The following is a 23,617-nucleotide window of genomic DNA, read 5'->3' as shown; positions in this document are numbered from 1 at the left end:
CCAAGTACCTGAAAGGTGTTGCTAACGGAGACAGAAGCAATAGGAACCCCATGGTCCCGTCTACCCAAATATAAACCATCTAGTCATCGCATGTCTAGTCAAGAGTGCTTTCTCTGTATAAAGCGCGAAAGCAGTATAGAATTAGCATAGATAAATATCTTTAAAACCTTAATTCCTACTATTTTTTGTGAGTTTTTTTTTTTGCTCTATAAATAATATAAATCTAAATTTTATTAGCTATACAATTGTAACAAACGTATGCCGAGGTGTAAACATTATAAGCGTTACTTGTAGGTGGGACTTTACTTATATGGTAGATAAACTTGTGCAACATCCGCTATGACTAACCAATTGAATATATAAGGAAGAGAAAGATAAGAGTTTATAAATTATACAATTATCTTAGGTCAACTGATAAAGAACGCAATGCAATGTAACCAGAGAGCATCACATTAAACTTAACTATATTACCTAATAGCTAACGATAATGAATACTACTCAATTATTAAATAAACCAAAGAGTGTACAACAAGTCAATCATTTTTTCGTAAAAACATTGATATATAGGGGAAAAGGATGCGATCAATGTTTTTTAAACCTTGGTCAGGATATACGACTGTAAATTTTGAGATTGCAGCTATATTAATCTATGACAGCTATCGTATATTGACGTAAGTGTTCGGAAATCGATGAAAGTTTACCCGCCGAACCCACGACTCTTGTTTAATTCACTGATCGCTTTTGTCTCGCTGACTAAACCCCAGCTTGAACACAAATTTTAGACTAGGGGGGAGAAGTGGGCACACACGCCAAAAGTATTATAAGTTCATGGAGGCAGAAAACACGTTTTTTTTGCACCGCATTGTAGTTTAAACAGCCCACGGGACGTTGACCCGCTGATCTACTACACTGCAGATGATGCCGGCTCTGGTGGAGTGACCGAAATTAAATGTAACTGCAGCCTGCCTGGTGGGGAATGATATGCATAAAATACAATACTTAAAGTGAAATTCATATTAAAAGGTTTGTAGTTCTTAAATATATAGTTTAAGATAATAATAACCTTACAAAAATAACTTTATAAAATCCTGTTTTTGTCTGCAAGAAATTAAGTCACGTAATCAATCTATACAATCAAATCTGTATGTGTGATTGCTTACAACCTTGTCTCTAGGAATTTAATCAAATGATTTATCTATATATTAAATCGGTAGGAAAGCTAATTGCTAAAGCAACTTCTACCTAAGTAAGCTTATGAAAGGCCCTCTCCGTTCTCAAATCATCATCTTAATTTTTGTAATTTGTTAGTATTTCTCGATTTGTGGATGCATCACTTGCAAATAATCGAATAGTAATCGTGGTTGCCTCTGAGCGATTTTGTCAAAGTTTTTGACCAAATTGCCATCGATACCCTGGAACCTGCAAATTATATAATAGTATCGCACAACGTCACAAGTTGCAAGTTGGTCTGAAGTTGCTATTGTGACCGGCAATGGTGCGGATTATGCAATGGGAAAGGTGCGCCATCAACTTGTCTGTTGGGAGATGTGCATTTACGATACAAACAAATCTTTGGCTGACTACAAAACTATTGCAGATGCAGCAATCGGATGCAGTTGCAGTTATGAGTTGTCTGCCGCTTTCGCCTGCTGTATTTTCCCTCCGTCCATCGGGATTTGAAAACTAATGTCCATTGTTGAATCCTCCCCCTGACGATGATGCGGCATCATTTGGCCCATATTGCGACATTAACACAGAAAAAAAAAATGGTATTACTCAAACTTCGTATTTAGGATAAAGCAATTGAATTTTTTATGTCGAATTTGCTTATGGCAAAAAACTTATATGTTTTTTAAAGTACTTTTGTTCATAATATATTCACATATATATAAAACTTTTTTCCTACCAGTGCCCTCGGCAGCACTTCCAACATCTGCCAACCACACAGTTTGCGTTAAAAATATTTTTCCTTTTGCCGTCTGGCAGAGCCAAGCTTTTCCGGTTAAAGTTATGTTGCACTTGGTTTGGTATAAAAACTCTCGCCGCCATCTGCAGTCGTGCCAGTTGTGGATTTGCACTTAACCCACTAGTTAACCCAAACGGAGTGTTTCAAGCTATGAAAGTACGGTTCGTTGTAAGCCAGGATAACTAATCCTGAATAATCCAAAATTATTGTGCAGGCTGCCTTGCTACACATTTTTTTTAAAGTGACTGTAATAAAGTGTTTATGCTTTTCAGGCCTTTGTGTGTCTTCTGCTCATTGGAGCGGCCAGTGTGATGGCTAACCCTAAGCCCGGCGGAGGAAGTGGCTGGTCCTCTGGAGGAGGTGGAGGCAGTTGGTCATCGGGAGGTGGTGGCGGTGGTGGCCATGGCGGCGGAGGAGACGTACAAATTATTAAAGTTATCACCGAGAGTGGGTCTTCTGGAGGCGGCGGGGGAGGAGGTGGATGGTCCTCTGGTGGCGGCGGAGGAGGAGGTGGATGGTCTTCTGGAGGCGGCGGAGGAGGTGGGTGGTCTTCTGGTGGCGGCGGAGGAGGAGGTGGATGGTCTTCTGGAGGCGGCGGAAGCGGCAGCGATGTTAAACTCATCAAAATCATTAGTCTCGGAGGTGGTGGAGGAGGACATGGTGGTGGAGGAGGACATGGTGGTGGAGGAGGACACGGTGGTGGTGGAGGAGGCTGGTCTTCAGGAGGAGGAGGTGGCGGTTGGTCATCAGGTGGAGGTGGTGGCCACGGAAGTAGCGGAGGTGGCGGCACCAAGGTCATCAAAATCATCAAACTGAGCTCTGGAGGCCATGGAGGTGCCGGCAGCGGTGGCGGCCACGGAGGCGGCGGTGGTGGCGGTTGGCAGCCCGCTGGAGGTTGGGCATAATCCTAGTCCAATCCTAGAAAGCCATCAAATTAATCTTCAACCACTTTTGTAAATACTGTATATATGTATCCAAGATAATTTTTTTTAGTATTGTTACATAAATTATATAGCAAATGGCACTTGCTTGTAACAACCAATTTGTTAAATTCCTGTTCGTCTGGTAATTTAAAACGAACTATGATTAAATTTGTATGGCACAAAATCGCCTAAATATAGTCTTGAATAAGTCTTGGGATTGTATATTTTGGCGAAATTTATGGAAACAACATAAAGGAGAAATTATAAATTTGCTATATCCGTTACTCGCCAAGGAGTACTCGGAAGAAACTTCAACATTTCGTATAGGAAAATTTTCTGTTGAATACAAGTGGATAGCGAATTTAAATAAGGTAAGTATTCAAATTTTGGGCAACTATTTTTATAGATTTATCAGGGGTTAGTTCATAACATGCCCAAAAATGAGATCACCGCTAAAATGAAGATTGTTTTATACTGCCAATAAGCATAGCTAACTATCCCTATCACTATTTTTATTATTATCAAAAATTAAAATTTTAACACGTTTTCGGATTTTTGATAAGGGGTACCATCATTAAAATTTGCGAAAAATGGCAAAAAATTTTAATTTCCATTTTTGAATACAGGTCGATAGGCAATTTTGTTACGAATTCAACGAGGTAGGGCATTTCACTTTTCGACACCTATTTTTAATGCTATTGAGAAAATACAGATTCTTTTTACCAAAAATAAACAAAATAAAAATTGCCAAAAATCTGATATTTACAAACGAGGTTTTCTCCATAACTTTTCCAAAAACGATATCATCGCTAAAATGAAGACTGTTTTGTACTGCCAATAAACATAGCTAACTATCCCTACCACTATTTTTATTATTATCAAAAATAAAAATTTTAACTCGTTTTCGGATTTTTGATAAGGGGTACATTAAAATTTGCGAAAAATGGCAAAAAATTTTAATTTCCATTTTTGAATACAGGTCGATAGGCAATTTTGTTACGAATTCAACGAGGTAGGGCATTTCACTTTTCGACACCTATTTTTAATGCTATTGAGAAAATACAGATTCTTTTTACCAAAAATAAACAAAATAAAAATTGCCAAAAATCTGATATTTACAAACGAGGTTTTCTCCATAACTTTTCCAAAAACGATATCATCGCTAAAATGAAGACTGTTTTGTACTGCCAATAAACATAGCTAACTTTTCCTATACCTCTTTTTAGTATTATCAAAAATAAAAATTTTAACTCGATTTCGGATTTTTGATAAGGGGTACATTAAAATTTGCGAAAAATGGCAAAAAATTTTAATTTCCATTTTTGAATACAGGTCGATGGGGAATTTTGTTACGAATTCAACGAGGTATGGCATTTCACTTTGCGACACCTATTTTTAATGCTATTGAGAAAATACAGATTCTTTTTACCAAAAATAAACAAAATAAAAATTGCCGAAAATCTGATCTTTACAAACGGGGTTTTCTCCATAACTTTTCCAAAAAAGATATCACCGCTAAAATGAAGACTGTTTTCTACTGCCAATAAACATAGCTAACTTTTCCTATACCTCTTTTTAGTATTATCAAAAATAAAAATTTTAACATATTTTCGCATTAAAATTTGCGAAAAATGGCAGAAAATTTTAATTTCCATTTTTGAATACAGGTCGATAGGGAATTTTGTTACGAATTCAACGAGGTATGGCATTTCACTTTTGGACAACTATTCTTAATGCTATTGAGAAAATACAGATTCTTTTTTACTAAAAATAAACGGAAAAAAATTTGCCAAAAATCGGATATTTGCAAACGGGGTTTTCTCCATAACTTGGCCAAAAAAGATATTACCGCTAAAATGAAGACTGTTATGTACTGCCAATAAACATAACTAACTATCCCTATCACTATTTTTATTATTATCAAAAATAAAAATTTTAACAAATTTTCGCATTTTTAATAAGGGAGAAATGAGAAAATTCACTGAAAAATTTATTTATGAAAATCAACTTAAAAGTGATAAGGGTAGTTAACTTTGGTAATTAGCGTCACAAAACCGTTTGCTGTTCAGCTTTATGACCTTTTTTTTAGCAAAGTTGTGATGAAATAACTGTTAGTAAATATCGGATTTCTTAGTAATTCACTTTTCTTAATTTTCCGTCATGACCCTATATAAAATTGTGGAAATTTACTCCGCCCAATCCGCCACTCCCTTCGAGGACGCCTACGTTATGCAGGACTTAGAGGACACTCTGATTCGCCATCATCCAAGAGGACGACGAGGATATCCCCCAAATACCCGCTTATTGTGGCTAGCGAATAACTGACCACAGTGATTGTAGCATAGCGCGTAGAAGAAAAATAAAAAATACATGAATTTTCAATTGGAAATAAACTTTTATTGGGAAAATTGGGTGAAGTTTCGATTTTAGCCGGAATTTGATTTTCAGTGGCCACCAGCTACCGATTATGGTCGCCTGGTACTATAAATCCATAAGTTTGCCAAAAACATTGGATTTGTAGGCAAATTTAATGATTTTTCAATTAAATTTACCAGGCGAACCTGTTACTGATTATGATCACTTGGTACCAAAAATCCAAAAATCTAACAAATTCGGCACAAAAACGCGTATTTTGTAATGCAAATTGTTTGATTTTTCGGTTTAAATTACCAGGCGAACAGGAATTCCAGAAGGTGACCAACGATCAGTTGGTTTTCAGTATACACCTGTTACTGATTATGATCACTTGGTACCAAAAATCCAAAAATCTAACAAATTCGGCACAAAAACGCGTATTTTGTAATGCAAATTGTTTGATTTTTCGGTTTAAATTACCAGGCGAACAGGAATTCCAGAAGGTGACCAACGATCAGTTGGTTTTCAGTATACTCCTGTTACTGATTATGATCACTTGGTACCAAAAATCCAAAAATCTAACAAATTCGGCACAAAAACGCGTATTTTGTAATGCAAATTGTTTGATTTTTCGGTTTAAATTACCAGGCGAACAGGAATTCCAGAAGGTGACCAACGATAAGTTGGTTTTCAGTATACACCTGTTACTGATTATGATCACTTGGTACCAAAAATCCAAAAATCTAACAAATTCGGCACAAAAACGCGTATTTTGTAATGCAAATTGTTTGATTTTTCGGTTTAAATTACCAGGCGAACAGGAATTCCAGAAGGTGACCAACGATCAGTTGGTTTTCAGTATACACCTGTTACTGATTATGATCACTTGGTACCAAAAATCCAAAAATCTAACAAATTCGGCACAAAAACGCGTATTTTGTAATGCAAATTGTTTGATTTTTCGGTTTAAATTACCAGGCGAACAGGAATTCCAGAAGGTGACCAACGATCAGTTGGTTTTCAGTATACACCTGTTACTGATTATGATCACTTGGTACCAAAAATCCAAAAATCTAACAAATTCGGCACAAAAACGCGTATTTTGTAATGCAAATTGTTTGATTTTTCGGTTTAAATTACCAGGCGAACAGGAATTCCAGAAGGTGACCAACGATCAGTTGGTTTTCAGTATACACCTGTTACTGATTATGATCACTTGGTACCAAAAATCCAAAAATCTAACAAATTCGGCACAAAAACGCGTATTTTGTAATGCAAATTGTTTGATTTTTCGGTTTAAATTACCAGGCGAACAGGAATTCCAGAAGGTGACCAACGATCAGTTGGTTTTCAGTATACACCTGTTACTGATTATGATCACTTGGTACCAAAAATCCAAAAATCTAACAAATTCGGCACAAAAACGCGTATTTTGTAATGCAATTTGTTTGATTTTTCGGTTTAAATTACCAGGCGAACAGGAATTCCAGAAGGTGACCAACGATCAGTTGGTTTTCAGTATACACCTGTTACTGATTATGATCACTTGGTACCAAAAATCCAAAAATCTAACAAATTCGGCACAAAAACGCGTATTTTGTAATGCAAATTGTTTGATTTTTCGGTTTAAATTACCAGGCGAACAGGAATTCCAGAAGGTGACCAACGATCAGTTGGTTTTCAGTATACACCTGTTACTGATTATGATCACTTGGTACCAAAAATCCAAAAATCTAACAAATTCGGCACAAAAACGCGTATTTTGTAATGCAAATTGTTTGATTTTTCGGTTTAAATGACCAGGCGAACAGGAATTCCAGAAGGTGACCAACGATCAGTTGGTTTTCAGTATACACCTGTTACTGATTATGATCACTTGGTACCAAAAATCCAAAAATCTAACAAATTCGGCACAAAAACGCGTATTTTGTAATGCAAATTGTTTGATTTTTCGGTTTAAATTACCAGGCGAACAGGAATTCCAGAAGGTGACCAACGATCAGTTGGTTTTCAGTATACACCTGTTACTGATTATGATCACTTGGTACCAAAAATCCAAAAATCTAACAAATTCGGCACAAAAACGCGTATTTTGTAATGCAAATTGTTTGATTTTTCGGTTTAAATTACCAGGCGAACAGGAATTCCAGAAGGTGACCAACGATCAGTTGGTTTTCAGTATACACCTGTTACTGATTATGATCACTTGGTACCAAAAATCCAAAAATCTAACAAATTCGGCACAAAAACGCGTATTTTGTAATGCAAATTGTTTGATTTTTCGGTTTAAATTACCAGGCGAACAGGAATTCCAGAAGGTGACCAACGATCAGTTGGTTTTCAGTATACACCTGTTACTGATTATGATCACTTGGTACCAAAAATCCAAAAATCTAACAAATTCGGCACAAAAACGCGTATTTTGTAATGCAAATTGTTTGATTTTTCGGTTTAAATTACCAGGCGAACAGGAATTCCAGAAGGTGACCAACGATCAGTTGGTTTTCAGTATACTCCTGTTACTGATTATGATCACTTGGTACCAAAAATCCAAAAATCTAACAAATTCGGCACAAAAACGCGTATTTTGTAATGCAAATTGTTTGATTTTTCGGTTTAAATTACCAGGCGAACAGGAATTCCAGAAGGTGACCAACGATCAGTTGGTTTTCAGTATACACCTGTTACTGATTATGATCACTTGGTACCAAAAATCCAAAAATCTAACAAATTCGGCACAAAAACGCGTATTTTGTAATGCAAATTGTTTGATTTTTCGGTTTAAATTACCAGGCGAACAGGAATTCCAGAAGGTGACCAACGATCAGTTGGTTTTCAGTATACACCTGTTACTGATTATGATCACTTGGTACCAAAAATCCAAAAATCTAACAAATTCGGCACAAAAACGCGTATTTTGTAATGCAAATTGTTTGATTTTTCGGTTTAAATTACCAGGCGAACAGGAATTCCAGAAGGTGACCAACGATCAGTTGGTTTTCAGTATACACCTGTTACTGATTATGATCACTTGGTACCAAAAATCCAAAAATCTAACAAATTCGGCACAAAAACGCGTATTTTGTAATGCAAATTGTTTGATTTTTCGGTTTAAATTACCAGGCGAACAGGAATTCCAGAAGGTGACCAACGATCAGTTGGTTTTCAGTATACACCTGTTACTGATTATGATCACTTGGTACCAAAAATCCAAAAATCTAACAAATTCGGCACAAAAACGCGTATTTTGTAATGCAAATTGTTTGATTTTTCGGTTTAAATTACCAGGCGAACAGGAATTCCAGAAGGTGACCAACGATCAGTTGGTTTTCAGTATACACCTGTTACTGATTATGATCACTTGGTACCAAAAATCCAAAAATCTAACAAATTCGGCACAAAAACGCGTATTTTGTAATGCAAATTGTTTGATTTTTCGGTTTAAATTACCAGGCGAACAGGAATTCCAGAAGGTGACCAACGATCAGTTGGTTTTCAGTATACACCTGTTACTGATTATGATCACTTGGTACCAAAAATCCAAAAATCTAACAAATTCGGCACAAAAACGCGTATTTTGTAATGCAAATTGTTTGATTTTTCGGTTTAAATTACCAGGCGAACAGGAATTCCAGAAGGTGACCAACGATCAGTTGGTTTTCAGTATACTCCTGTTACTGATTATGATCACTTGGTACCAAAAATCCAAAAATCTAACAAATTCGGCACAAAAACGCGTATTCTGTAATGCAAATTGTTTGATTTTTCGGTTTAAATTACCAGGCGAACAGGAATTCCAGAAGGTGACCAACGATCAGTTGGTTTTCAGTATACACCTGTTACTGATTATGATCACTTGGTACCAAAAATCCAAAAATCTAACAAATTCGGCACAAAAACGCGTATTTTGTAATGCAAATTGTTTGATTTTTCGGTTTAAATTACCAGGCGAACAGGAATTCCAGAAGGTGACCAACGATCAGTTGGTTTTCAGTATACACCTGTTACTGATTATGATCACTTGGTACCAAAAATCCAAAAATCTAACAAATTCGGCACAAAAACGAGTATTTTGTAATGCAAATTGTTTGATTTTTCGGTTTAAATTCGGTTTAAATTACCAGGCGAACAGGAATTCCAGAAGGTGACCAACGATCAGTTGGTTTTCAGTATACACCTGTTACTGATTATGATCACTTGGTACCAAAAATCCAAAAATCTAACAAATTCGGCACAAAAACGCGTATTTTGTAATGCAAATTGTTTGATTTTTCGGTTTAAATTACCAGGCGAACAGGAATTCCAGAAGGTGACCAACGATCAGTTGGTTATCAGTATACACCTGTTACTGATTATGATCACTTGGTATCAAAAATCCAAAAATCTAACAAATTCGGCACAAAAACGCGTATTTTGTAATGCAAATTGTTTGATTTTTCGGTTTAAATTACCAGGCGAACAGGAATTCCAGAAGGTGACCAACGATCAGTTGGTTTTCAGTATACACCTGTTACTGATTATGATCACTTGGTACCAAAAATCCAAAAATCTAACAAATTCGGCACAAAAACGCGTATTTTGTAATGCAAATTGTTTGATTTTTCGGTTTAAATTACCAGGCGAACAGGAATTCCAGAAGGTGACCAACGATCAGTTGGTTTTCAGTATACACCTGTTACTGATTATGATCACTTGGTACCAAAAATCCAAAAATCTAACAAATTCGGCACAAAAACGCGTATTTTGTAATGCAAATTGTTTGATTTTTCGGTTTAAATTACCAGGCGAACAGGAATTCCAGAAGGTGACCAACGATCAGTTGGTTTTCAGTATACACCTGTTACTGATTATGATCACTTGGTACCAAAAATCCAAAAATCTAACAAATTCGGCACAAAAACGCGTATTTTGTAATGCAAATTGTTTGATTTTTCGGTTTAAATTCGGTTTAAATTACCAGGCGAACAGGAATTCCAGAAGGTGACCAACGATCAGTTGGTTTTCAGTATACACCTGTTACTGATTATGATCACTTGGTACCAAAAATCCAAAAATCTAACAAATTCGGCACAAAAACGCGTATTTTGTAATGCAAATTGTTTGATTTTTCGGTTTAAATTACCAGGCGAACAGGAATTCCAGAAGGTGACCAACGATCAGTTGGTTTTCAGTATACACCTGTTACTGATTATGATCACTTGGTACCAAAAATCCAAAAATCTAACAAATTCGGCACAAAAACGCGTATTTTGTAATGCAAATTGTTTGATTTTTCGGTTTAAATTACCAGGCGAACAGGAATTCCAGAAGGTGACCAACGATCAGTTGGTTTTCAGTATACACCTGTTACTGATTATGATCACTTGGTACCAAAAATCCAAAAATCTAACAAATTCGGCACAAAAACGCGTATTTTGTAATGCAAATTGTTTGATTTTTCGGTTTAAATTACCAGGCGAACAGGAATTCCAGAAGGTGACCAACGATCAGTTGGTTTTCAGTATACACCTGTTACTGATTATGATCACTTGGTACCAAAAATCCAAAAATCTAACAAATTCGGCACAAAAACGCGTATTTTGTAATGCAAATTGTTTGATTTTTCGGTTTAAATTACCAGGCGAACAGGAATTCCAGAAGGTGACCAACGATCAGTTGGTTTTCAGTATACACCTGTTACTGATTATGATCACTTGGTACCAAAAATCCAAAAATCTAACAAATTCGGCACAAAAACGAGTATTTTGTAATGCAAATTGTTTGATTTTTCGGTTTAAATTCGGTTTAAATTACCAGGCGAACAGGAATTCCAGAAGGTGACCAACGATCAGTTGGTTTTCAGTATACACCTGTTACTGATTATGATCACTTGGTACCAAAAATCCAAAAATCTAACAAATTCGGCACAAAAACGCGTATTTTGTAATGCAAATTGTTTGATTTTTCGGTTTAAATTACCAGGCGAACAGGAATTCCAGAAGGTGACCAACGATCAGTTGGTTATCAGTATACACCTGTTACTGATTATGATCACTTGGTATCAAAAATCCAAAAATCTAACAAATTCGGCACAAAAACGCGTATTTTGTAATGCAAATTGTTTGATTTTTCGGTTTAAATTACCAGGCGAACAGGAATTCCAGAAGGTGACCAACGATCAGTTGGTTTTCAGTATACACCTGTTACTGATTATGATCACTTGGTACCAAAAATCCAAAAATCTAACAAATTCGGCACAAAAACGCGTATTTTGTAATGCAAATTGTTTGATTTTTCGGTTTAAATTACCAGGCGAACAGGAATTCCAGAAGGTGACCAACGATCAGTTGGTTTTCAGTATACACCTGTTACTGATTATGATCACTTGGTACCAAAAATCCAAAAATCTAACAAATTCGGCACAAAAACGCGTATTTTGTAATGCAAATTGTTTGATTTTTCGGTTTAAATTACCAGGCGAACAGGAATTCCAGAAGGTGACCAACGATCAGTTGGTTTTCAGTATACACCTGTTACTGATTATGATCACTTGGTACCAAAAATCCAAAAATCTAACAAATTCGGCACAAAAACGCGTATTTTGTAATGCAAATTGTTTGATTTTTCGGTTTAAATTCGGTTTAAATTACCAGGCGAACAGGAATTCCAGAAGGTGACCAACGATCAGTTGGTTTTCAGTATACACCTGTTACTGATTATGATCACTTGGTACCAAAAATCCAAAAATCTAACAAATTCGGCACAAAAACGCGTATTTTGTAATGCAAATTGTTTGATTTTTCGGTTTAAATTACCAGGCGAACAGGAATTCCAGAAGGTGACCAACGATCAGTTGGTTTTCAGTATACACCTGTTACTGATTATGATCACTTGGTACCAAAAATCCAAAAATCTAACAAATTCGGCACAAAAACGCGTATTTTGTAATGCAAATTGTTTGATTTTTCGGTTTAAATTACCAGGCGAACAGGAATTCCAGAAGGTGACCAACGATCAGTTGGTTTTCAGTATACACCTGTTACTGATTATGATCACTTGGTACCAAAAATCCAAAAATCTAACAAATTCGGCACAAAAACGCGTATTTTGTAATGCAAATTGTTTGATTTTTCGGTTTAAATTACCAGGCGAACAGGAATTCCAGAAGGTGACCAACGATCAGTTGGTTTTCAGTATACACCTGTTACTGATTATGATCACTTGGTACCAAAAATCCAAAAATCTAACAAATTCGGCACAAAAACGCGTATTTTGTAATGCAAATTGTTTGATTTTTCGGTTTAAATTACCAGGCGAACAGGAATTCCAGAAGGTGACCAACGATCAGTTGGTTTTCAGTATACACCTGTTACTGATTATGATCACTTGGTACCATCATTAAAATTTGCGAAAAATGGCAAAAAAATAGAATTTCCGTTTCCGAACACAGGTCGATAGGGAATTTTATTACGAATTCAACGAGGTATTTCACTTTTGGACAACTATTTTTAATTGTATTGAGAAAATACAGATTCTTTTTTACAAAAAATAAACAAAATATAAATTGCCAAAAATCTGATATTTACAAACGGGGTTTTCTCCATAACTTTTCCAAAAAAGATATCACCGCTAAAATGAAGACTGTTTTGTACTGCCAACTACGAATTCAACGAGGCATGGCATCTCACTTTTGGACAACCATTTTTAATGCTATTGAGAAAATACAGAAAGAAGAAAGATAAAAAAACGAAAGATAAAAATATTGTTAAATCGTAAATATTGTTAAAAATCGTAAATATCTCCATAGCTTCGACAAAAAATTGTGTCACAGCTAATATGAATACTGTTTTTGATGCTTATAAACCTAAGTAACTGTCCCCATAACTTTTTTTATATTTTTCGAGTACCAACTAAGATCTGTGAAAAATAGAAACTTCCTAAAACTTTAATACACGTCGAAAGGAAATTGTATGAAAGAATGACATTCCAAAACAGGTGCCACTGCTAAAATTAAGTAACGGGTGACGAGAAACAGGTAAAGAAAGTAAAGCGTTTTTTTAAGCTTTTTTATTTAAAAAGTGGATTAGATTGAATATTTATACAATTCTTGAGACTTCGTCTTTTAGGGAACGGCTGCAGAAGAGCCAGATTCCACCGACTTCTTCTGGAAAAACTTGTTTCTCGTTTTTTCTTAAGCGTTGAACCAATATGGTAACTCCTTTTACTGTCCAAAAGAAAGAAAGAGAGAAATTCACCAGACGCACCGAATGTTTACCTTTTCATAAACCGTGTTTACCGTATAGAAAATTTGCTGCATCAATTTTCGCTACTTGTAATGTTCTGTATTGGCTTTACATGATATTTCTCTGAAACCATCAACAGGTTTTTGATCAACTCGGCCAATTGCAGTTGGAACCAAACCGCTTCTTACCCCCTTTTCTTTCAAGCTTGGCATTTTTCTTGTGTTTCAGGTTTTTCTTAGTGCAAAATTGAGCGGAAAAACTCGGTCGATCTTGCTTCCAGTCTATATTCATATATCCAGCTCAACCATTTTGCACTTAACACTGCACTTACCAGCGAAATTTCAATATTTCCACAAGGGACTTAATCACTTAATCGCCGGAATCATGATACTCTTACATTCATAGTTTGAGAAAGAAGTTTATTTTGTGCATTAAAAAAGGCACCCATATTTGACAGGCACTAGACAGGTTGTAAGCCTTAAAAATGTGGTATGCAATAGATTCATGACTCCGGACCCCAAAAACTTGAAAACCAGTTAAGGATCACCAGCTATCGTTTGACATTTGTTCGCCTAACACACGATCACAAAGCGAGTTTTAAGAAGGCCTTTATAAAAGGTGGGGGCACGACTCAACGTGATGGGGCCGAAAGACCTCGTCTACGCCGCCTGGTCTTCGGCTATTTTTGTTCGGTGAAGCAAACCCGAAATTCAAGCCACCAGTCTTCAGTTCCAACTCAGTCAATAAAGTCGCAGTGCGGAAAAATATCGCTGAATCGAGAGTTAAAAACAACAAAAAATAAGTAGCATAATCCTCTCTCTGTCGCACTCAATCAGGCCTGGGCTATAGGCAGACTGTGTGTAAAATAAGTAAATCAAAAAACAAAATTCAAGACACTATAGTGCATTTAAAGTGAATGCTTGATATCGCGTCGCCTTGCCAAATATACTTTTTTTTTAAATTTTTTTGATTTCTATATTAAAGTTTTGTTTAAGTGTAATTTTTTTTAGCCAACCAGACTTTAACTTTAATTAGACACATTCCAAAAGGTAAGCTCCAAACGTGTCTTAGGTCCAAAAGCTGGGCCTTCGAATGACGACGGCATGAGCCCCCACATTCCCCGCTTTGCATACCGCTTTTATCTTGGCTTCAACTGCAGATTTTTAGTATCTCCTCATTCCACACGCTTTAGCTCGTGCGGAATCTCTGTTATACCAACAGACACAATAATGCGCCAGATATAATTATTAAGTCATGACAAGCGATGGCTTGAATGCAAAAAGCAACAAGTCCTGATATGGGGGAAACCTGTTCTGGAATAGCTCGCACACAAGATTAATGTTGATCCTGTTGCTCAAAGGATTCAGACAGGTTCACTTCTAAATTTGGATGCATTTACTAACTGAGTACCAAGATCGATAAGCCCCTGCTACGCTTTTTGTAAATGTCTTTTTTTGATTAAGTATTTTTTAACTCCATTTCAGTGCTTGTTTTTACCAGATTTAACAGTACAACTAAAATAAAGGTACACCATACCACTCTTATTGTCAAATTGGACCAAACTTATGTTCAACACCCCACTCTTCGGCAATCAAAAAAAAAAAAAAAAAAAATGAAAACACACGCTATACACGAGTGCAATGACTGCGAAGCAAATGCAGATATATTTCTAAAAAGTAAAAATATTTTTCGAAAGTGTATAGATATTTCTACAAGGAAACGGCGCATGCGCAACAAAAATTTTTAGGCATGTCCGAACAGAGACATATTATTAAGATTCCCGAAGCATACGCAGATCAACCATCAAAAAACCTCAATTATAAAGTGGAATCACCAAGAAAGAAAAGTTTGATGACAACGTCCTAAATGTTCGCGACTACACTGAAAGTGTTTTTTTATTTTTTCGACTATGATGTGTTAAGTCAGCAGAATTTGTTAATCTGTCTGTCGCTCTTTTATTATCGTTTTCAACCGTTCTGTGCCTTTCCATTTAATGTAAGAAATCCATGACTTTTGGGTCCTTTCCGCAGACACAGTTACATACGTGTACAGTTATATACGTGTAAGCCCTTAAGCATCAATTGATTTAGTCCCACCTGGTTTGGTGTCTGTTGCCAACAAGAAAAAAGCTTAAAAGTGCATAGGAGGCATTCCAAATGGTTGCAAATAAAAAATAAGAAATAATTAAAAAAAAAAAAACATTTTAGAGAAGCAATTGCCTGTTGCAGTAGAAATAGCATTGAAAGTGGCACAAAGCAATTTTAATGCTGAATGGAGCGTGAAGTTGTTCAGCTGAAACGCAATGCATTTTTTAATTTTTTATTTTCGATTTTTGGGCCAACAAGAGCAGACATCTAAATATAAAATAAAGTGCTATTATACTTGACACACACGATAGCCGAATTTGCTTTTGAATCAATAATTGGTTCGCAAAGAAAAATACAAAAACAAAAATACATCGAAACAACTTCTTACAAAACCTCGTCGAACAAAGTATCGACTTTTTTTTGCAAGATATAAAAATCAAATATCTTCAAAATGAAAGACTTATACACAAAGCTATATGAACTCGAATTGTCATACTAACTAAAATTATATATACATACTTCATAGGGTATCATCAAGTGCTTCCTTCCTTGCATAGAAACCCTTTGATTGAACTCATTTTATCCTAGCCAAGGGAACAATTCTGTCGAAAGCGATGGTAGATTATCGCTTATAGGTTCCCTTTTACTACTCCCACGAAATGTAACCACATATTGATGGGCCGCAATAATGATGTCATCCGATCCCAAATTCTCGGAGTGAAGTGCCATCACGCCCGTGCTTGGCTCACTTGACTGGAAGCCGATGATCTAATCTTAATGGGGAATAGCAACATCAACAATCGCCACTATTTTACATCTGAGCTTGAAAACAAGCGGAATAGAATAAAAAAGTGCTGGGTGTGAACTTCAATAGAATGGCAACGCCGTAAACTTAATCAAAAACAAAGAACTAAAAAGAAAAGTCTTGCACGGGTTTTTTCGTGATACAAATAAGTTCATTGCAGTGGGTATATTAAATCGTGGTAATCATACCCCTTACGCGAGAGCAAAACGAGAAAACATAAAAACTTGTTTAAACGAATACGATACGACAATATCCGTATATCAAATTAAAATCTGAGGCCCTGGGTTTTCTTTGGGCAAATTAGCACATGAGCTTCAGCCAAAACTCAAGCATTAAATAATAACTTCAGCAAATGACCAAATCAAATTTTAATTGGTAACTCATTAAATATTTTTTTTTAAATTATAGAATAAATTACAAAAAAAAATACAGTAAATTATGTATTACAAGTCTTAGCCAAACCTCTCTAAATACAAAAAATGTTTGACCTATTTTTCCACTTGAAGTGCAAATTAATGAGAGCAACTAGATTTTTTTGCGCGCGTCTACAGTGTTTCTTTTGTTTTTTTCTCGGTATTTTCTCCGATTTCTTCTCTCGCTTCATCAGTTATGGCAATCAGACAGCAATCTGCTTTGCATTTGCTTTTGAGCAACGAAGGAAAAAGGTCCCAAAAATGGTCCAGCGGTTGAGGCAATATTGAAAATATCATTTTAAAAAATATTTATCGTTTCGTTGAATTTTAATTTAGCTATTAGATTATTCATAATTAAATAAAAATATTCAAACGATTTATTAAATATATTAATAACATCGCCAAATTAAACACCAACTAATTGTAGAATCAGACTTTAATAATCGCGTACACTTTTACCAATCCTTATTTTGCATTGTATTAAATAACTGAGAATATCGATAAACATATGTACATACATACGTACATATATATGAATAAATTATGCTAAAGCGATTTTTACGGTGCTGAATATACGCCTCTATCTAACTAGCTGTGATTTACCCGAATTTTTCCTCTGACTGAATGCGAGCGCTGATCGTTATACGAACAACCAAAAAGAGAGAACACATATGCGATTAAACTAATTAATATATGCAACATTTGTTGAATTGTTTGAAATTAAATACCTTATGATATTATAAACAAAATTTGACCATTAAAACTGTAAATCATGGGAATTTTTTATCTTAAACTCGCAGGTCCCAAGCACTGCTATTTTTATGAACACAACTGTATATCATGGCTAATAAAACTACCGAATCAAAACAATAAATATAATAATTCGAGTGCAACACATATAGTCTCGTTGGCCAAGCACGATAGACTCATACAATATGTATATAGAACAATGAAAGTAATTTTACATCTTAGCTCAGATATGAAATCTTGTAAATATAATTCTAAAAATTATACAAGTAGAATTAGTTAAATCTTCTCACTAAGTTTTTCCAATTTCCTCGTATTGCTTGATTGCCATTATGGCTTTGTTTTTTCCACGGTTTGTTTGTCTTATTACCCAGCCGGTGTTTGCGGTTGCAGTACCGCTGCATCGGTAGTTAGACCAAAATCAGCGTACATTTCGTTTACCCCACACATAAGTTCCGCGATTAAGCCCGAAAAGCTGCAGATTTGGCAAACCCATTTCCGGGCGTGAACAAATTTCTTTCAGCTTGACAATGAAAGAAAACGCCGAAACCGTCAGAGTATGTAAATTTAACAGCTAGTTCAAGCAAAAGATACAACTTTTATTATGCCTTTAATTTTCATAATTTACCTCGAAGAAAATACTTTAGAGAATTATTTCTTTAAAGTCACCAATGCATTTTTTTAAATTAATGAACACAATATAATAATATAATATCAAAACTTCAAGCCGCCTAAAATTATACCGATCTTAACTATTTATTTGCTGTGTAATTGGGTTAAAAAGACTTGTCATAGCTCTTCAACTAGAGTAGTATGGGCACAAACTCTTAGTTCTGTTCATCCCCTGTCTGTAAAGCGCACATACCAGATCCCATCCTTCCTTTATTTTCCTCATCACAAGTGGAAAGTCAAGAAAACGTAGTCATAGCTTACTTCCAAATGGTTAGGCACGCCTCGCTGGACACGTTCGTTTGACGTGCTCATGGATCCAAAAATACTTGGACAGATATGTATCTATATGCCGTTACCCCACCTGGAACATTTTCGATTTCTTTAAGAGATCGGCCGAATTTTTGTACACGCGTTGAAAAATGTGCAATAATTAAATAATTATAAATAAAAAGAGAGGAAATAGTGCAAGACAAGCTTAAAGTTGTTATTTGAGGCTATCTATACGTCTCTAGGTATATTCAAGCTAAAAATAAATATACACTTCATATACAGCAAGTGCAATCTCAGGTTAACCAACTCAAGAGGGTGATTAAACTCCTCGTTTGGAAGAGAAAGTGTCCAATAGTGTATAAATATACGTTTCATACACATATTCGTTATTAAACCTTTATATACTTCTTGATGTTTAATTTCCTAATATTTAATATACCCAGACTATATAAATTCAATCTCTGGTTATTTAACTCTAAAAGGTTATTAAACTCCTCGCCTAATTGAAAAAGTGTCGGTTAGATCCAGACACAGTTTCATTATAAAACCTTTCTAGAGTTCTTAATATTTCAATACCTAATCTCATACACATATATTCTTAGAGGTTCAAAACATATTTAGTTTATTATATATTTACATTTCATTACGATATTGTGGTAAAATATTTTTAAATTCGCATAACTAGTACTTTAATTAAAAGGATTTACTTGTCGTGCCAGGATTGCATATTCAGACTTCAGGAGAAAGTGAAAGTAAAAATGCTAAAATATATTATACATATATATTAATATAGCAAAAGAGCTGACATCACGCTCAAAATGCATATTTATATACAATTTCTTTTTTTTTTTTAATTCGGCTATATAATTAAATCCTCTAAAATGTACCTATTAAATGAACTATAACCTTAAACTCCTGTGAGATTTAAATATTTTAATAAAGAGTGCCGATTTAGTAAATGTAAGAAAGATGATCTTTTATACTGATAAATTACATTTTCTGTGCTATCAGATTGTTCACTTGTAATCTCACCTTTTTTCTTCTATTCCAGCGATGTCATAATGGAGGCAATGACCATGCTGGTGTTGGGCTTCCAGTTGCTGGCGCTTTTTTCGATCGCCGGCGCGCTGCTTATTTACCTGATTTGTAAAGTGCGCGAGGATAGCGCATCTGCCAATGCGCATAGTCATCCCAATCGGGTGGTCCTGATAACCAGTGCGGATACCGCATTGGGTCTTCAATTGTGCACCCATTTGGCTAACAAAGGTTACCGGGTTTTTGCTGGAATGAAGGAGGCCCAAGATTCGCTGCCCGCAAAACTTCTATGCGGTTGGATGAAGATCCGAGAGTACAGTGAGGAACCCATTGCAGGCACAATTATTCCGATGAGATTGGATGTCACCCGAGAGGATGTGCTTCGCGAGGCCACCGTTATTATAGGCGCCAATCTAAATGCAGATGAGCGCGGGATTGCGGCCGTAATTAATACTAGTGGCAGTGTTTTCCGAGGCCAGGTTGAATCGCAGAATGTCCAGCAGTGGGAGCACATGCTCAGAACCAACATCCTGGGCACCTTACGTGTGGCCAAGGCCTTTGTGTGCTTTCTCCGTCCGACACGTGGAAGACTCCTTTACTTGGGAGGAGTAAGTGGAGGTGGAAATGCTCGAAACGGAGGTGATGGACTGGTTGCCTTTAACGCCTCACGTGTTGCCGTAGACAAGTGTGCCGAAGAGCTGCGTAAGGAGCTGCATCCCTATGGGGTCAGCGTGGTCGCTTTGGATACCTGCGGCATGACGGCAGAGTCATTGTACAAGGCACCAGTGGCACAAAGTAATGTAATCCATCAGGTTTGGGAAATAAATCAATTATATATAATTTTTTGTTTGTAATTTATTTCAGCCATGTCCTTGGTCGTTGGGGCCCCTACGCAGTATACAGCGGACGTGCTCAGTCCGGACGCTCTTCATGTGATCGAGCGGGCGTTGTGGGACTATGTTCCGCAGCAGCGCTATGCGCTCCTAAGTCATAACAAATACCAATTTGCGTTGCCATGTCGCTCCTCGCTGCGACTTCAGATGCCGGTGGCTTCAACAGTCGGAGAGAACGCCAGTCAGTCGGTTTAAGATTTGTCTTCTTCCATTTCCTGTACATATGCTCCTGATCCTGATCCAATTTAGTATAACGGTCCCGATCCTGCTTCTTTTCCTAATTTAATATTTTTACAATATTTTTCGATTGATATTCTTTTTTCTTTTCTGAGGGCTTTAATAATATTTACTTTTTAATCGTTTTTGTTCACACTGCTAACGGTGTTATTGTTGAACGTTATATTTAATGTTATCATAATAAAGAAAATATATGTGCTATCTGTCCAAAATATGGGTTTTATAGGTTTTTTTTTACATTTTACGTTTATCTAGTTCTTATTCGTACTTCGAGATAAAGTCAAGGCGCAACACGGAGGCCGGGAAAATTTCACCAGCTTTCGCCAATGGTCGATCAGAAGTACGTGCAGGAAGGTGTATTAAAACATCGGCACCAACAATGCTCTGCAAGCGACTACTAATCTAGGATAATCGCAAAAAAATGGTCATAATATGGGATTTATTTTAGATAAAGATGGCTTACTTGATTTCCATTAACGCTCGCGTATAACTCTCCAGACTTCGAAATTACGGACGCCCGAACGAACTCCGGGCGGCTATCTAAGCTGAAGTCATTTAGCAACTGAAAGAAAAATATATCAAGAAATTATTCTAAATTTTAAGAGGCTTGTTCTTAATTTAACGTAGATATGAAAAATGTAATGTACATATACGAAAAAAGAAATACCCTTATTGATTCTAATATCATGTTATAAAATCTTTTGCATTGAAAAATGTGCAATTTGTCAAACTATTGCCTTTTAAAAGTTTCCAAAGAAACATTTCAGCAAAACAAAGAATATCGAGAGCAGTCTATAGTTCTTACCACTTTGATTAATTGCCACGATAAAACTACTATCAATCATAGAAGTCTGTCGCCACTCACAGTTTCACAATGTGGTTAAATTGATTGGAACCCACCTTCACGTTAAGCACAGAAAGGGAGCACTTGCAACGATCCCAGCCAGCAGCAAAGCGTATCGCGGGCAGCGCGAACAGATGAAAAGTAACGAATGCTGACACTGGGTTTCCGGGTAGACCAAAGAAGTACTTATTATTCCGACTTGCAAAGGTCATGGGCTTGCTGAGGGACGGACACAAGATAAATATAGCACTATGCGTTGAGGAAGACAATATTACCCTGGCTTTATGTTTACTCGGCCGCAGTGAATCGTAAATTGAAGGTCTTCCAACACGGACTTTATGAAATCCTTATCGCCCATTGAAACACCACCGCTGCAAATGACAAAGTCCACCACCTCGAAGAGCTGCAATAGCGATTCCTGAGTCTTTTCAAAGCTATCGCTTAGCACACACGTATGCATACAGTTAAAACCGAAGTAAACCAGAAGCTCCGTCAACATGGTGGTATTTGAGTCAAAGATCTTTCCCGGAGTAAGCTGATCGCGCGGTGAACAAAGCTCACTTCCAGTGGACACTATAGCCACCTTAGGCTTGGATAGTACCAACCTATTGCCCACGGAAGCCAGCAGTGATTTGACCACCACGGGAGAAGGATCTAGAGCAGGAAAAATTCGATCATTGGTGCTTAGATCGTAGCCCACAGGCCTAAGGAAATAAAACAAATGTTTTAATTAGTTTCTCCTTAGTATTTCGCAATACATACCTAACATCTAATCCAGCTTGTGGCTCCACCATAATGTCCACAAGGCTTTCCTGGCCGTTCTTATCTAACTGCAGCAACTTGGTGTCCTCCACTTGCACTACGCAATCTGCCTCCAGGGGTAGTGGTGCCCCTGTGTTAATTTTGTAGCACTCATCCTCTGCCAGCGGCAAAGTATTAGGCTGAAACCGAATGGGAAGTGTGTTTAAAAATCGAGACAGGATTTTAAACTTCCATTAAGCATTTACTCCCATTCCCACCTGCACATATAGTTTAAAACTATAAATAAAATCGAAACTTACTGAATCTCCGGCGGCTATGCATCCTAAAACACGCTTACTGCCAGAAAATCCAGTGGACTTCATGGCATAGCCATCCTTAATGGAAGCCCTAAAGGGCGGAATGTTAACCGGCGCACTCATTTCCAACAGAATTTTGTCCAGATTGGCGGTCTTCTGTACGGTGTTAAAGATAATTGAAAGCACCTCTTGAACGGCCAGCATTGGAAAGGGCGAATTTCGATCGGAATATGTGCCAGTTCCCGTTTTGTGGGGACAAATGTGGCCCTTTTGGGCGGATCCTTGAACCTCCGCATGTGTTTTCCGTACCAGGGACACATCGTCACCTATAAGGTGAACAGCATGGGGCAAAAGTTCCCTAATGGTCTGGAAACACTCTTTTACGGCCTTTTCGCTACCAGGAAGGTTTAAGATGAGAGTATTTCCTGCAATGCCACATAGTCCGCGGGAAAGAGCCGCATATTGGGTTTGTTTGATGGACTCCAGTGTAATATACATAGAGAGTTGTGGGCATTCCTTTTCTAGTAGCTGCCTCGTGGCCTCTGGGGTCACATCCCGTGGTGCAAATCCCGTTCCTCCGGTAGTCAGAATCACTCGCAACTCCTCCCGATCGATCCACTTACGTAGCTCTTGCTGTATGAGATCCTTTTCGTCCGGAACTATGTTTCCAATCACCTGGGTATTAGCAAAGGTTTCAGTGATCAGTTGTCTCAAAATAGGACCACTTGTATCCTTCGCCGGCTCCTGCCAACATGTGTCGCTAACTAGGGGTATAAAAACCATGAAAAGTAGAAGTCTATGGGGATAAAGGCTAACATACTAGTCAAAACTCCAAAGGTAATCGATTCCATTACGTTAACTACACCGTTTCCAACTCAGCCACTGAAGATACACGATTAAATTGTAAAATTTAATACATAAATAAATTAGCATGTAACCTTTTTGCTTCTTGTTATCGATAATTCAGTAACGAACTCTGGAGTGGGAACACTGATTAGCAGTAGCAGAAACATTAACCCTACAATGGGCACGTCATGTCAAGTTTTTAACTTTATTTTCAAAGTATATACAAAATCAATCCACAATTTAG

General features: G+C 36.8%; 3 protein-coding genes across 8 annotated transcripts; 2 read left to right on the top strand and 1 right to left on the bottom strand.

Annotated features, from left to right (window-relative positions):
- Window positions 1-1,597: 1,597 nt before the first annotated feature.
- LOC6724761 (glycine-rich protein DOT1) lies at window positions 1,598-3,111 on the top strand. Of its 3 annotated transcripts, none has more exons than XM_016173207.3 (2): window positions 1,598-1,769; window positions 2,239-3,111. In XM_016173207.3, exons 1-2 carry the CDS (start codon window positions 1,716-1,718, stop codon window positions 2,869-2,871), a joined length of 687 nt encoding a protein of 228 aa, XP_016037503.1. In that variant the 5' UTR covers window positions 1,598-1,715; the 3' UTR covers window positions 2,872-3,111. The 3 variants fall into 3 exon arrangements, with proteins under 3 accessions (XP_016037503.1, XP_016037502.2, XP_039152881.1); XM_016173206.3 differs by lacking the exon at window positions 1,598-1,769 and adding an exon at window positions 1,958-2,122; XM_039296947.2 differs by lacking the exon at window positions 1,598-1,769 and adding an exon at window positions 1,980-2,127.
- Window positions 3,112-14,166: 11,055 nt separating this feature from the next.
- On the top strand, window positions 14,167-20,839 carry LOC6724760 (estradiol 17-beta-dehydrogenase 2). Of its 3 annotated transcripts, none has more exons than XM_016173209.3 (3): window positions 14,167-14,322; window positions 19,512-20,290; window positions 20,360-20,839. In XM_016173209.3, exons 2-3 carry the CDS (start codon window positions 19,522-19,524, stop codon window positions 20,581-20,583), a joined length of 993 nt encoding a protein of 330 aa, XP_016037500.1. In that variant the 5' UTR covers window positions 14,167-14,322; window positions 19,512-19,521; the 3' UTR covers window positions 20,584-20,839. The 3 variants fall into 3 exon arrangements, with proteins under 3 accessions (XP_016037500.1, XP_016037501.1, XP_016037499.1); XM_016173210.3 differs by having other exon boundaries at window positions 14,168-14,335; XM_016173208.3 differs by having other exon boundaries at window positions 14,168-14,515.
- Window positions 20,820-23,599, bottom strand: LOC6724759 (molybdenum cofactor synthesis protein cinnamon). Of its 2 annotated transcripts, XM_016173240.3 has the most exons (8): window positions 23,466-23,599; window positions 23,348-23,409; window positions 22,531-23,291; window positions 22,232-22,410; window positions 21,745-22,173; window positions 21,526-21,688; window positions 21,089-21,187; window positions 20,820-21,027 (listed from the first exon to the last, which is right to left on the bottom strand). In XM_016173240.3, exons 2-8 carry the CDS (start codon window positions 23,376-23,378, stop codon window positions 20,884-20,886), a joined length of 1,806 nt encoding a protein of 601 aa, XP_016037498.1. In that variant the 5' UTR covers window positions 23,379-23,409; window positions 23,466-23,599; the 3' UTR covers window positions 20,820-20,883. The 2 variants fall into 2 exon arrangements, with proteins under 2 accessions (XP_016037498.1, XP_044779718.1); XM_044923783.1 differs by lacking the exons at window positions 20,820-21,027; window positions 21,089-21,187; window positions 21,526-21,688 and having other exon boundaries at window positions 21,761-21,872; window positions 21,932-22,173; window positions 23,348-23,524.
- Window positions 23,600-23,617: the final 18 nt, after the last annotated feature.

This window comes from Drosophila simulans, chromosome X (assembly GCF_016746395.2).
Source record: "Drosophila simulans strain w501 chromosome X, Prin_Dsim_3.1, whole genome shotgun sequence".
NCBI classification, from domain to species: domain Eukaryota; kingdom Metazoa; phylum Arthropoda; class Insecta; order Diptera; family Drosophilidae; genus Drosophila; species Drosophila simulans.
Note: the sequence above shows the minus strand (reverse complement) of the source record. Positions and strands in the feature narration are given on the sequence as shown.